Here is a 14,200-nt window from a genome sequence, read left to right as displayed (position 1 = left end):
AAGCTATTTCAATGGGTTTACGGGCTTCTAGGCAAAAGGGGCGTGGCCAAAAGTATCTCAACCCTCAGCCATGTCGAGGTCTGTACTATGAATGGTATTCTGGGCTTCTGGACCCAAAGGGGCGGGGCCTAACGAATTTAAACCCCCAATGCTATTTCAATGGGTTTAGGGGCTTCTAGGCAAAAGGGGCGTGGCCAAAAGTATCTCAACCCTCAGCCATGTCGAGGTCTGTACTATGAATGGTATTCTGGGCTTCTGGACCCAAAGGGGTGGGGCCTAACGAATTTAAACCCCCAATGCTATTTCAATGGGTTTAGGGGCTTCTAGGCAAAAGAGGCGTGGCCAAAAGTATCTCAACCCTCAGCCATGTCGAGGTCTATACTATGAATGGTATTCTGGGCTTCTGGACCCAAAGGGGCGGGGCCTAACAAATTTAAACCCCCAATGCTATTTCAATGGGTTTAGGGGCTTCTAGGCAAAAGGGGCGTGGCCAAAAGTATCTCAACCCTCAGCCATGTCGAGGTCTATACTATAAATGGTATTCTGGGCTTCTGGACCGAAAGGGGCGGGGCCTAACGAATTTAAACCCCCAATGCTATTTCAATGGGTTTACGGGCTTCTAGGCAAAAGGGGCGTGGCCAAAAGTATCTCAACCCTCAGCCATGTCGAGGTCTGTACTATGAATGGTATTCTGGGCTTCTGGACCCAAAGGGGCGGGGCCTAACGAATTTAAACCCCCAATGCTATTTCAATGGGTTTAGGGGCTTCTAGGCAAAAGGGGCATGGCCAAAAGTATCTCAACCCTCAGCCATGTCGAGGTCTATACTATGAATGGTATTCTGGGCTTCTGGACCAAAAGGGGCGGGGCCTAACGAATTTAAACCCCCAATGCTATTTATATAGGTTTAGGGGCTTCTAGGCAAAAGGGGCGTGACCAAAAGTATCTCAACCCTCAGCCATGTCGAGGTCTATACTATGAATGGTATTCTGGGCTTCTGGACCCAAAGGGGCGGGGCCTAACGAATTTAAACCCCCAATGCAATTTCAATGGGTTTAGGGGCTTCTAGGCAAAAGGGGCGTGGCCAAAAGTATCTCAACCCTCAGCCATATCAAGGTCTATACTATGAATGGTATTCTGCGCTTCTGAACCCAAAGGGGCGGGGCCTAACGAATTTTAACCCCCAAAGCTATTTCAATGGGTTTAGGGGCTTCTAGGCAAAAGGGGCGTTGCCAAAAGTATCTCAACCATCAGCCATGTCGAGGTCTATACTATGAATGGTATTCTGGGCTTCTGGACCAAAAGGGGCGGGGCCTAACGAATTTAAACCCCCAATGCTATTTCAATGGGTTTAGGGGCTTCTAGGCAAAAGGGGCGTGGCCAAAAGTATCTCAACCCTCAGCCATGTCGAGGTCTATACTATGAATGGTATTCTGGGCTTCTGGACCCAAAGGGGCGGGGCCTAACGAATTTAAACCCCCAATGCTATTTCAATGGGTTTAAGGGCTTCTAGGCAAAAGGGGCGTGGCCAAAAGTATCTCAACCCTCAGCCATGTCGAGGTCTGTACTATGAATAGTATTCTGGGCTTCTGGACCCAAAGGGGCGGGGCCTAACGAATTTAAACCCCCAATGCTATTTCAATGGGTTTAGGGGCTTCTAGGCAAAAGGGGCGTGGCCAAAAGTATCTCAACCCTCAGCCATGTCGAGGTCTATACTATGAATGGTATTCTGGGCTTCTGGACCCAAAGGGGCGGGGCCTAACGAATTTAAACCCCCAAAGCTATTTCAATGGGTTTAGTTGCTTCTAGGCTAAAGGGGCGTGGCCAAAAGTATCTCAACCCTCAGCCATGTCGAGGTCTATACTATGAATGGTATTCTGGGCTTCTGGACCCAAAGGGGCGGGGCCTAACGAATTTAAACCCCCAATGCTATTTCAATGGGTTTAGGGGCTTCTAGGCAAAAGGGGCGTGGCCAAAAGTATCTTAACCATCAGCCATGTCGAGGTCTATACTATGAATGGTATTCTGGGCTTCTGGACCCAAAGGGGCGGGGCCTAACGAATTTAAACCCCCAATGCAATTTCAATGGGTTTAGGGGCTTCTAGGCAAAAGGGGCGTGGCCAAAAGTATCTCAACCCTCAGCCATATCAAGGTCTATACTATGAATGGTATTCTGCGCTTCTGAACCCAAAGGGGCGGGGCCTAACGAATTTTAACCCCCAAAGCTATTTCAATGGGTTTACGGGCTTCTAGGCAAAAAAGGCGTGGCCAAAAGTATCTCAACCCTCAGCCATGTCGAGGTCTGTACTATGAATGGTATTCTGGGCTTCTGGACCCAAAGGGGCGGGGCCTAACGAATTTAAACCCCCAATGCTATTTCAATGGGTTTACGGGCTTCTAGGCAAAAGGGGCGTGGCCAAAAGTATCTCAACCCTCAGCCATGTCGAGGTCTGTACTATGAATGGTATTCTGGGCTTCTGGACCCAAAGGGGCGGGGCCTAACGAATTTAAACCCCCAATGCTATTTCAATGGGTTTAGGGGCTTCTAGGCAAAAGGGGCATGGCCAAAAGTATCTCAACCCTCAGCCATGTCGAGGTCTATACTATGAATGGTATTCTGGGCTTCTGGACCAAAAGGGGCGGGGCCTAACGAATTTAAACCCCCAATGCTATTTATATAGGTTTAGGGGCTTCTAGGCAAAAGGGGCGTGACCAAAAGTATCTCAACCCTCAGCCATGTCGAGGTCTATACTATGAATGGTATTCTGGGCTTCTGGACCCAAAGGGGCGGGGCCTAACGAATTTAAACCCCCAATGCAATTTCAATGGGTTTAGGGGCTTCTAGGCAAAAGGGGCGTGGCCAAAAGTATCTCAACCCTCAGCCATATCAAGGTCTATACTATGAATGGTATTCTGCGCTTCTGAACCCAAAGGGGCGGGGCCTAACGAATTTTAACCCCCAAAGCTATTTCAATGGGTTTAGGGGCTTCTAGGCAAAAGGGGCGTTGCCAAAAGTATCTCAACCATCAGCCATGTCGAGGTCTATACTATGAATGGTATTCTGGGCTTCTGGACCAAAAGGGGCGGGGCCTAACGAATTTAAACCCCCAATGCTATTTCAATGGGTTTAGGGGCTTCTAGGCAAAAGGGGCGTGGCCAAAAGTATCTCAACCCTCAGCCATGTCGAGGTCTATACTATGAATGGTATTCTGGGCTTCTGGACCCAAAGGGGCGGGGCCTAACGAATTTAAACCCCCAATGCTATTTCAATGGGTTTAAGGGCTTCTAGGCAAAAGGGGCGTGGCCAAAAGTATCTCAACCCTCAGCCATGTCGAGGTCTGTACTATGAATAGTATTCTGGGCTTCTGGACCCAAAGGGGCGGGGCCTAACGAATTTAAACCCCCAATGCTATTTCAATGGGTTTAGGGGCTTCTAGGCAAAAGGGGCGTGGCCAAAAGTATCTCAACCCTCAGCCATGTCGAGGTCTATACTATGAATGGTATTCTGGGCTTCTGGACCCAAAGGGGCGGGGCCTAACGAATTTAAACCCCCAAAGCTATTTCAATGGGTTTAGTTGCTTCTAGGCTAAAGGGGCGTGGCCAAAAGTATCTCAACCCTCAGCCATGTCGAGGTCTATACTATGAATGGTATTCTGGGCTTCTGGACCCAAAGGGGCGGGGCCTAACGAATTTAAACCCCCAATGCTATTTCAATGGGTTTAGGGGCTTCTAGGCAAAAGGGGCGTGGCCAAAAGTATCTTAACCATCAGCCATGTCGAGGTCTATACTATGAATGGTATTCTGGGCTTCTGGACCCAAAGGGGCGGGGCCTAACGAATTTAAACCCCCAATGCAATTTCAATGGGTTTAGGGGCTTCTAGGCAAAAGGGGCGTGGCCAAAAGTATCTCAACCCTCAGCCATATCAAGGTCTATACTATGAATGGTATTCTGCGCTTCTGAACCCAAAGGGGCGGGGCCTAACGAATTTTAACCCCCAAAGCTATTTCAATGGGTTTACGGGCTTCTAGGCAAAAAAGGCGTGGCCAAAAGTATCTCAACCCTCAGCCATGTCGAGGTCTGTACTATGAATGGTATTCTGGGCTTCTGGACCCAAAGGGGCGGGGCCTAACGAATTTAAACCCCCAATGCTATTTCAATGGGTTTAGGGGCTTCTAGGCAAAAGGGGCATGGCCAAAAGTATCTCAACCCTCAGCCATGTCGAGGTCTATACTATGAATGGTATTCTGGGCTTCTGGACCAAAAGGGGCGGGGCCTAACGAATTTAAACCCCCAATGCTATTTATATAGGTTTAGGGGCTTCTAGGCAAAAGGGGCGTGACCAAAAGTATCTCAACCCTCAGCCATGTCGAGGTCTATACTATGAATGGTATTCTGGGCTTCTGGACCCAAAGGGGCGGGGCCTAACGAATTTAAACCCCCAATGCAATTTCAATGCGTTTAGGGGCTTCTAGGCAAAAGGGGCGTGGCCAAAAGTATCTCAACCCTCAGCCATGTCGAGGTCTGTACTATGAATGGTATTCTGGGCTTCTGGACCCAAAGGGGTGGGGCCTAACGAATTTAAACCCCCAATGCTATTTCAATGGGTTTAGGGGCTTCTAGGCAAAAGAGGCGTGGCCAAAAGTATCTCAACCCTCAGCCATGTCGAGGTCTATACTATGAATGGTATTCTGGGCTTCTGGACCCAAAGGGGCGGGGCCTAACAAATTTAAACCCCCAATGCTATTTCAATGGGTTTAGGGGCTTCTAGGCAAAAGGGGCGTGGCCAAAAGTATCTCAACCCTCAGCCATGTCGAGGTCTATACTATAAATGGTATTCTGGGCTTCTGGACCGAAAGGGGCGGGGCCTAACGAATTTAAACCCCCAATGCTATTTCAATGGGTTTACGGGCTTCTAGGCAAAAGGGGCGTGGCCAAAAGTATCTCAACCCTCAGCCATGTCGAGGTCTGTACTATGAATGGTATTCTGGGCTTCTGGACCCAAAGGGGCGGGGCCTAACGAATTTAAACCCCCAATGCTATTTCAATGGGTTTAGGGGCTTCTAGGCAAAAGGGGCATGGCCAAAAGTATCTCAACCCTCAGCCATGTCGAGGTCTATACTATGAATGGTATTCTGGGCTTCTGGACCAAAAGGGGCGGGGCCTAACGAATTTAAACCCCCAATGCTATTTATATAGGTTTAGGGGCTTCTAGGCAAAAGGGGCGTGACCAAAAGTATCTCAACCCTCAGCCATGTCGAGGTCTATACTATGAATGGTATTCTGGGCTTCTGGACCCAAAGGGGCGGGGCCTAACGAATTTAAACCCCCAATGCAATTTCAATGGGTTTAGGGGCTTCTAGGCAAAAGGGGCGTGGCCAAAAGTATCTCAACCCTCAGCCATATCAAGGTATATACTATGAATGGTATTCTGCGCTTCTGAACCCAAAGGGGCGGGGCCTAACGAATTTTAACCCCCAAAGCTATTTCAATGGGTTTAGGGGCTTCTAGGCAAAAGGGGCGTTGCCAAAAGTATCTCAACCATCAGCCATGTCGAGGTCTATACTATGAATGGTATTCTGGGCTTCTGGACCAAAAGGGGCGGGGCCTAACGAATTTAAACCCCCAATGCTATTTCAATGGGTTTAGGGGCTTCTAGGCAAAAGGGGCGTGGCCAAAAGTATCTCAACCCTCAGCCATGTCGAGGTCTATACTATGAATGGTATTCTGGGCTTCTGGACCCAAAGGGGCGGGGCCTAACGAATTTAAACCCCCAATGCTATTTCAATGGGTTTAAGGGCTTCTAGGCAAAAGGGGCGTGGCCAAAAGTATCTCAACCCTCAGCCATGTCGAGGTCTGTACTATGAATAGTATTCTGGGCTTCTGGACCCAAAGGGGCGGGGCCTAACGAATTTAAACCCCCAATGCTATTTCAATGGGTTTAAGCTGGGTACACATATGTACAATCGTCGGGCCGTTCTTCCGATCTGCGGACGAACGGCCGTTCGATTGTATATATGTGTACGCTGTCCCGATCCCTTCGTTGCGATCGATAAACGGCCAAAAACGCTTTTGGCCGTCCACGGTCGGTCGGTCGCAGGTTCTTTGCTGCTTAATATTCTTCCGACAGGACGGCTCCATATCGAAAGAAAAGTGACATGTGTACGCACGTTCGATCGATATGCAGCCCGTTCCTGCGATCATTCCTCCCAAACGCAGCACGCCCATGTGGGTGTTGACTAGCTGCGTCATCCCTCCATCAGCGCAGCAAGTAAACAACAGGAAGTCTTCTCCCCCGTACTTTCCGCCCCATGCTGTTAAAGAATATTCGTTGTGTGTGCATTCGTTTTGAAATAAATAATCGTTGTGTGTGCATTCCTGAAGTTATAGAAGATAGATAGATAGAGATAGATAGATAGATAGATATGTGATGTTCATTGTTCTGCATAAACACTTAACATTTATTAAGAAATACTGACAAAAATTACTGTGAACACATTGTTTATTTGGGTGGTCGGACCTGAACAGAGTATCACATACAGGTGCTTGCGTGAAGGTGTAGCAGGAACGGACACCCACCCACCCAAAAAACATAAAACCACATTTGAACATGGTGGTGTATGTAGTGGGAAGCGGTCCCACGGCAGCAACGCATCACATGGGAACATCCCGGCCTGCTCACATGTGATGCATTGCTGCCGTGGGACTGCTTGCCATGACATAAGTGCCACGTGTGAAGGTTTAGCAGGAAAGCCCACCCACCCAAAAAAACATGAAAACACATTTGAACATGGTGGTGTATGTAGTGGCAAGCGGTCCCACGGCAGCAACGCATCACATGGGAACATCCCGGCCTGCTCACATGTGATGCATTGCTGCCGTGGGACTGCTTGCCATGACATAAGTGCCACGTGTGAAGGTTTAGCAGGAAAGCCCACCCACCCAAAAAAACATGAAAACACATTTGAACATGGTGGTGTATGTAGTGGCAAGCGGTCCCACGGCAGCAACGCATCACATGGGAACATCCCGGCCTGCTCACATGTGATGCATTGCTGCCGTGGGACTGCTTGCCATGACATAAGTGCCACGTGTGAAGGTTTAGCAGGAAAGCCCACCCACCCAAAAAAACATGAAAACACATTTGAACATGGTGGTGTATGTAGTGGCAAGCGGTCCCACGGCAGCAACGCATCACATGGGAACATCCCGGCCTGCTCACATGTGATGCATTGCTGCCGTGGGACTGCTTGCCATGACATGCACCATTTTAAGGTGCATGCTGCTGGCCTCCAAATAAACAAGAAGGAGAACCAAGTAAAATAAAGTACACAAACTATTTTTTGACTTTATAATGCAAACCGTTATAAATTTTTTCGTATAAAGAGTGTACTACTGCTACGCCTTTTTGGATTTTTGTAATTTTTTGGGCTACGGTATGGACTTTCCCGCTTAGTTCTTGTAGACATTTATGGACTTGTGTCATGTTTTCTTGCATTGTGCTTTCGTCGCTGGACGTGTCAGGTGATGGTGTGTTCTTCTCCCCCTCTGCACTGACATCTGAAATCTCGATGATATCTATAATAAGTACAGATAAAGAAATGTTTACCTTTCCACAAATGATACGTCACTATCCCATAAAGATGATTTGCAGTATACACTCACCATCTACACTGCTGGTGATCGCAATCACTTGGTGGCCCTCTGTGGTCCCTTCCATCGGCTGCGCAGCCTGGATATCATCTATAGTGACAAGGTAAAGTGACATATTACTACCCCTTGTTGTGTGTATAAAACATGTGTTGTTCTGTTGGTGTGCTGGTACAAAACCTTACCTGTTGTACTCTCCTTCTTTATTTTTAGGTTGGAGGCCCTGTCTCTGCCTTCCTCATGCCTTCTCCTGGATTGGATTTCCTCTGAGTAAATAAAAACAAGCAACATGTCAGCAAAACACTCAAAATGTAATGGATCATGACAGTATATTAATAAAGCCACCTAGGGCATTGGACTCACTTCTTTTAATAATTCCACGAATTTTCTTCAGCTTGGCCTGCTCCTTGTGCTTCAGGTCCGACCACCGTTTTTGGAGCTGGTATTTGGACCTTCTTTTCCCAAACTTCTCCTTTATCTCCTTGCATACACGCTGCATAATAATTTCTTTTCTGTAATTTGTCTTGGGGTATGTTTTTCTCGAACAATCGTAGTCCCTTCTATCCAGCATTTTGACCATCAGTTCCACCTCTGCAGATGACATGGCGGATGCGCGCGTCACTTTTTTCTCCTTGTTGTCCTGTCTGTCAGCGATTTCTTTATCTGTGGTTATCACTGATTTGGAAATCAAAGGTTCTGTACTGGCCTCCCCCATATGCGGTGGCGCCAGACCCTCCGACATGGCTCCTCGATGTCCCGTGTCTGTGTGACGCGAAGCACGTGAGTGGGGCGGAGATTCCTGTGCTCATCCAATCACTGTGTTTCAAGCCACGTTCTGCACGAAAGAATATTCCGTCGTTGCTGTTGGATTGATCGGAGCAGCGCAGCGAATTTTCCGGACTGTATCGACATTTATTTCGGTGAGTATTAAAACAAAATGTGTAGTTTTCTATGACAGGGACTTCAATCTGTGGGCCAGGGGTATGCTGGGGCTTGTAGTGACCGTGTATCCTATGTTCCACAGACTTTCAACTCCTGTACTATAGCTACAGTATATCTAGTGGCCCACAGACTGAACACCTGTACATTAAATGGTTTATGGTGTGCTTTTTGTATCAAGAAAATAATATGCCTTTTTATTTTATTTTTTGGCACAGAAATTCAACCATGGCAGAAAAAAATGTCGAATTTATGAAGGATTTCATTGAGGCCTACAGGGATCAGAATTGTTTATGGAACACCAAATCCAGAGACCATTCGAATAGGCAGAAGAGGCTATCTGCTCTGGAGGAGCTGGTGAGGGTGAGCCAGACATACTACCCCATAGCAAATGTGGAGTGGGTCCGGACTCGCATTGCTAATATGAGGACCGTATTTAAAAAGGAATTAAATAAGGTTGAGTCCTCAAAGCGGTCTGGGGCAGGGGCAGACCAAGTGTATGTGCCCAGGCTGTGGTACTATGACCTGCTGGCCTTCACGGTGGACCAGGAGCTGCCCAGGGATTCGGTCGGCAACACTTCAAGGAACCAGCCTGCACCCTCCACCTCCGCGTGCACCCAAGAGGTTTCAGATGACACCATTTGCGGCACAGTAAGTAGACGGATTTTTTTTGAAAAATTTTTTGCACACAAGATAAATATAACAGCAAGTACAGTATAAAAATTGTGAACATGTAAAATTAAAAGGGGGGGGTATCGCCCCCTGCAACTGACCTCTCTGTTGGGCACAACAGAGAGGTCAGTTGCAGGGGGCGATACCCCACCCTTTTGGTTCTACATCGTCAATTTGACCTTCTCTGTGGCCCTAATTCTGGTTCTTCTCAGTGGTGGAGCTATACTCTTATCCGCCTGGGAAGACAGTGATCAATATTCAGACATCGCAAGTGCATTTCCCACATTTTTTGTATTTGGAAGTTTTGGTTGCCATTGGTAATCCCTGGTATCTACACTGTTGTAGTCTTTCTGGCGCGGATTATTGTAATATTTTTTTGTGGTGTAAAATTAACGAAATAATATCATTCTGCCAATCCACAGCGCCAACACCAATAAAATACTGCATGTATTCATACCTGGTTAATTTAGCACGCATAGATGCATTTCTGGTGTTTAAATTAGTATTTGTTATGTCTGGTATCTAAATAATTAGTTTCCAGAGATGCCAATCATAACGCCTCTTCAACTAGCTCACTTTCATCCATGGCAGCAACATGGTGGTGTGTGGGCTGCGTTCTTCTGCGTAGATATAAAAATATATGGAAGTCTTAAAAATCTATAGTGATACATCATCTTGTTTTGTTACAGCCATCGCTATTTGAGGAGGAGTCTTCGGCATCGCTGGAGGTGGCATCACAGCTGCCTTCACCGACCCTCTGCTCCACCCCCACACCAACCGCCACGACCAGCGGTGAACCTCCATCAAGCGCTCAAAGTGCAGCAGAAGCACCATCAAGAAGAGGGCGCAAAAGGCCGAGGCAGACTCCAGATGCTGCGGACGTGGCAACCACCAAGATCCTGGAGTCTGCCAACAGATTGATGAGCATGGATGAGGATGATGCGGACCGGGTGGGGAGCGTATTAGCGGACAATTTGAGAAAGTTGGACCCGGCTACAAGGGTGGAGGTAGAGCGCATATTTTATGAGACGCTGTACCGGGCCCGTGTGGGGACTCTGACCCGGCACACACGTCTCACCGATGAGACCCCTCTGCCTAGGGTTGAATTTCAACCCATCAGCCCAGCTCCTATACCCCAACAAGCTGTATTTCACCCGGTGCAATATCCCCAGTATCACCATTTACAGCCACCAACTGGGCAAAGGCAGCACCAACCGGCAACGGCGGCTAATACGCTCCCACCAGGTCCACCTGGTGGCCCCTTCCAAACTCCATCTCCCTCCCAACCACCGATGGATACAGGGGATTATGGGGTGGGCCAAGTTTACCACCAGATGTAAATATTTTATATAGTTGATTTAATTGCATTTTTGTTTTAATAATATAGTTTAAATATTTTTATGTTTAAGTATTTCTTTATTATTTATTTCCTTGTTATTTATGTTATATTTTTTATAAGTTTATAAGTTAATAATTTATACAAAAATTAAAAATTCTGTAATCTAGTTGGTGTCCGTGTGAAAATATCATTTACCATGCAGGGTGACTATAGGGCACAGATATACATATGGGGTACATGCATGTTGTTTCAATATTTACCTTCATGTATTGCTCCTGGAGACTGTACAAAAGTACCAGGAGAAATTGGCATAGAAATAGGTGTGGTGGAGCAACTACTTGCTAGTACATAAACACCAGTACTGGGTACAGTCTGCACTCCAGGTGCCGTGGCATTGTGCCCTCCAGGAATGCCTGGCACCTGAGTACTACCACTCACTTGCCGTGATTCGGCCTCCACCTCCCCCTCCTTGCTGCAATAAGACGCAGAGGACAACTTGTGCGGAACTGTGAGTATACAAATTTTATTGGCAAAATATTGATTAGTACACACCAAAAAACAATATATTTACAATGACAAAAACGTACATTTTTAAGCAATCATGTCATTCTGCCACTCCACAGCCCCAACACCATTGAAATAATCCAAGTACTCGTCTCTTGACAACTTTGCTTGCGTTGATGCATTTCTGGTGTTTAAATTATTTGCCAAAGCTGTCAGACCAATAGGCTCGTCAACAACTTGGCTGTCGTCCACTGTAGCCCCCAGTTGTTGTGTGTGCACCGCTTTTCTGCGCATGTAGTTGTGCAGCACACAGCAGGCCTGCACCACTTTGTCAATCTTATCTAGGCGCAGATTGATGGCACTGTGAAAAATTCTGAATTTATTACTCAGAATCCCAAACGCATTTTCAACCACTCGCCTGGCACGTGACAGGCGATAGTTAAAAATGCGCCGTTCCCTGTTCAGTGCCCTTTGTGGGTAGGGTTTAAGGACATTAGGGTGCAATGCAAAGGCCTCATCCGCCACAAAAACAAAGTTCAAACCGTGCTCATTTTCAGTCCGCTCTGGCAGATTCAGTAGATTTTTTTTCAGTTGGTCGTGGAAAAAGGTATACTCCAGGGCTCCTCCATCTGAAACTCTACCATTTTTCCCAATGTCCACAAATACAAACTCGTATCGAGCATTAGCGATGGCCATTAGAACAATGCTGAAGAACCCCTTATAGTTATAATAAAAAGAGCCACTCTTTGCAGGGGGCATGATTCTGACGTGTTTGCCATCGATAGCTCCACCACAATTAGGGAAATTCCAAAGATCACGGAAATCACGTGCAATATTTTGCCACTCCTCCTTGGTCGATGGAAACTGCAATATAAAAGTATACGCGTATTATTAATCTGTTGGGTTGATTTTAGACACATCAGCCCTCCCCCATTGCAGCCTCAAAGCTATTACCCGCCTTATCAAAATGACCCCCCACCCACTGGTGTAAAAGATTACATTAACAGGCATTGTAATGATATACATATAGGGTACAGGTATGTGCACAGCTATACATATGGGGGACATGTATGTAATTTCTATATTTACCTTCATGTATTTCTCCTGTAGAACTTGGACGATGGCATCACAGGTGTCTGGTATTATCAACCCCAGCGCTTGAGATGATATTGCGGTTGTGAATCTCAGGTCGGCAAGGGTCCTGCCTGTTGCCAGATAACGCAGCGTTGCCACCAGTCTCTGCTCTGCAGAAATAGGCCTCCTGAAATAGGTGTCCTCTCTCTCTATTAAAGGGGTAACCAGTGTCAGCAGCTCCATGAAGGTAGCGTCATCCATACGGAGATAATTCCTGAAATCATCAGGATTGTTCTCCCGTATCTCCTGTAGCAATGGCATGTGGGAGAAGGTGTCTCTCCTCAGAAGCCAGTCTCTGGTCCAGCAGCTCCGATTCTTGGTCCTTTTTCTTTTTTTAATAGCCCGCAATCTGATGGCCATAGCAGCCAAAATGCACGCACGAGCCTTCCTTCTCCTCAAGCTCATGATTAAAAAGGCCCAAATGCACCGATAGACGAACGTACGTACGTATATCCAGTACAGCTAGCAATGGATATGAATAGTCACGGCTCTATTCACTGTACTACACGAACGATTCTTTGTTCCGTGATCACGCCTCGTTTTGCTATGCTCTTTTAATCCAGCCCATTATGATAATGTTGTGTACATTTTTATCGTTCGAATAGCCAGAACGGGAGAGTGTGTACGGTGGTACAATCTTTTTCTTGCGATTGTTTGGACGGGAGTACATCGGACGTCGCCAGTAAAATTGTACATATGTGTACGCGCAGATCGGTCGTATGTTTCGGACGGCCGAACGTGTATTCGGTCGATCGAACGGTCGCAAGAAAAATGAAATTGTACATATGTGTACCCAGCTTTAGGGGCTTCTAGGCAAAAGGGGCGTGGCCAAAAGTATCTCAACCCTCAGCCATGTCGAGGTCTGTACTATGAATAGTATTCTGGGCTTCTGGACCCAAAGGGGCGGGGCCTAACGAATTTAAACCCCCAATGCTATTTCAATGGGTTTAGGGGCTTCTAGGCAAAAGGGGCGTGGCCAAAAGTATCTCAACCCTCAGCCATGTCGAGGTCTATACTATGAATGGTATTCTGGGCTTCTGGACCCAAAGGGGCGGGGCCTAACGAATTTAAACCCCCAAAGCTATTTCAATGGGTTTAGTTGCTTCTAGGCTAAAGGGGCGTGGCCAAAAGTATCTCAACCCTCAGCCATGTCGAGGTCTATACTATGAATGGTATTCTGGGCTTCTGGACCCAAAGGGGCGGGGCCTAACGAATTTAAACCCCCAATGCTATTTCAATGGGTTTAGGGGCTTCTAGGCAAAAGGGGCGTGGCCAAAAGTATCTTAACCATCAGCCATGTCGAGGTCTATACTATGAATGGTATTCTGGGCTTCTGGACCCAAAGGGGCGGGGCCTAACGAATTTAAACCCCCAATGCAATTTCAATGGGTTTAGGGGCTTCTAGGCAAAAGGGGCGTGGCCAAAAGTATCTCAACCCTCAGCCATATCAAGGTCTATACTATGAATGGTATTCTGCGCTTCTGAACCCAAAGGGGCGGGGCCTAACGAATTTTAACCCCCAAAGCTATTTCAATGGGTTTACGGGCTTCTAGGCAAAAGGGGCGTGGCCAAAAGTATCTCAACCCTCAGCCATGTCGAGGTCTGTACTATGAATGGTATTCTGGGCTTCTGGACCCAAAGGGGCGGGGCCTAACGAATTTAAACCCCCAATGCTATTTCAATGGGTTTAGGGGCTTCTAGGCAAAAGGGGCATGGCCAAAAGTATCTCAACCCTCAGCCATGTCGAGGTCTATACTATGAATGGTATTCTGGGCTTCTGGACCAAAAGGGGCGGGGCCTAACGAATTTAAACCCCCAATGCTATTTATATAGGTTTAGGGGCTTCTAGGCAAAAGGGGCGTGACCAAAAGTATCTCAACCCTCAGCCATGTCGAGGTCTATACTATGAATGGTATTCTGGGCTTCTGGACCCAAAGGGGCGGGGCCTAACGAATTTAAACCCCCA

At 47.2% G+C, this 14,200-nt stretch overlaps 1 protein-coding gene across 2 annotated transcripts; it reads left to right on the top strand.

Annotated features, from left to right (window-relative positions):
* Positions 1 to 7,183: 7,183 nt before the first annotated feature.
* Positions 7,184 to 13,011, top strand: LOC146053287 (uncharacterized). 2 transcript variants are annotated; one of them, XM_083167982.1, is made up of 3 exons: positions 7,184 to 7,752; positions 7,860 to 9,236; positions 9,947 to 13,011. In XM_083167982.1, the coding sequence occupies exons 2-3, from the start codon at positions 8,745 to 8,747 to the stop codon at positions 10,595 to 10,597; spliced, it is 1,143 nt and encodes a 380-aa protein (XP_083024108.1). In that variant the 5' UTR covers positions 7,184 to 7,752; positions 7,860 to 8,744; the 3' UTR covers positions 10,598 to 13,011. The 2 variants fall into 2 exon arrangements, with proteins under 2 accessions (XP_083024108.1, XP_083024107.1); XM_083167981.1 differs by having other exon boundaries at positions 7,184 to 9,236.
* Positions 13,012 to 14,200: the final 1,189 nt, after the last annotated feature.

This window comes from Crinia signifera, unplaced genomic scaffold (assembly GCF_055691185.1).
Source record: "Crinia signifera unplaced genomic scaffold, ASM5569118v1 HAP2_SCAFFOLD_147, whole genome shotgun sequence".
NCBI lineage: Eukaryota > Metazoa > Chordata > Amphibia > Anura > Myobatrachidae > Crinia > Crinia signifera.
Note: the sequence above shows the minus strand (reverse complement) of the source record. Positions and strands in the feature narration are given on the sequence as shown.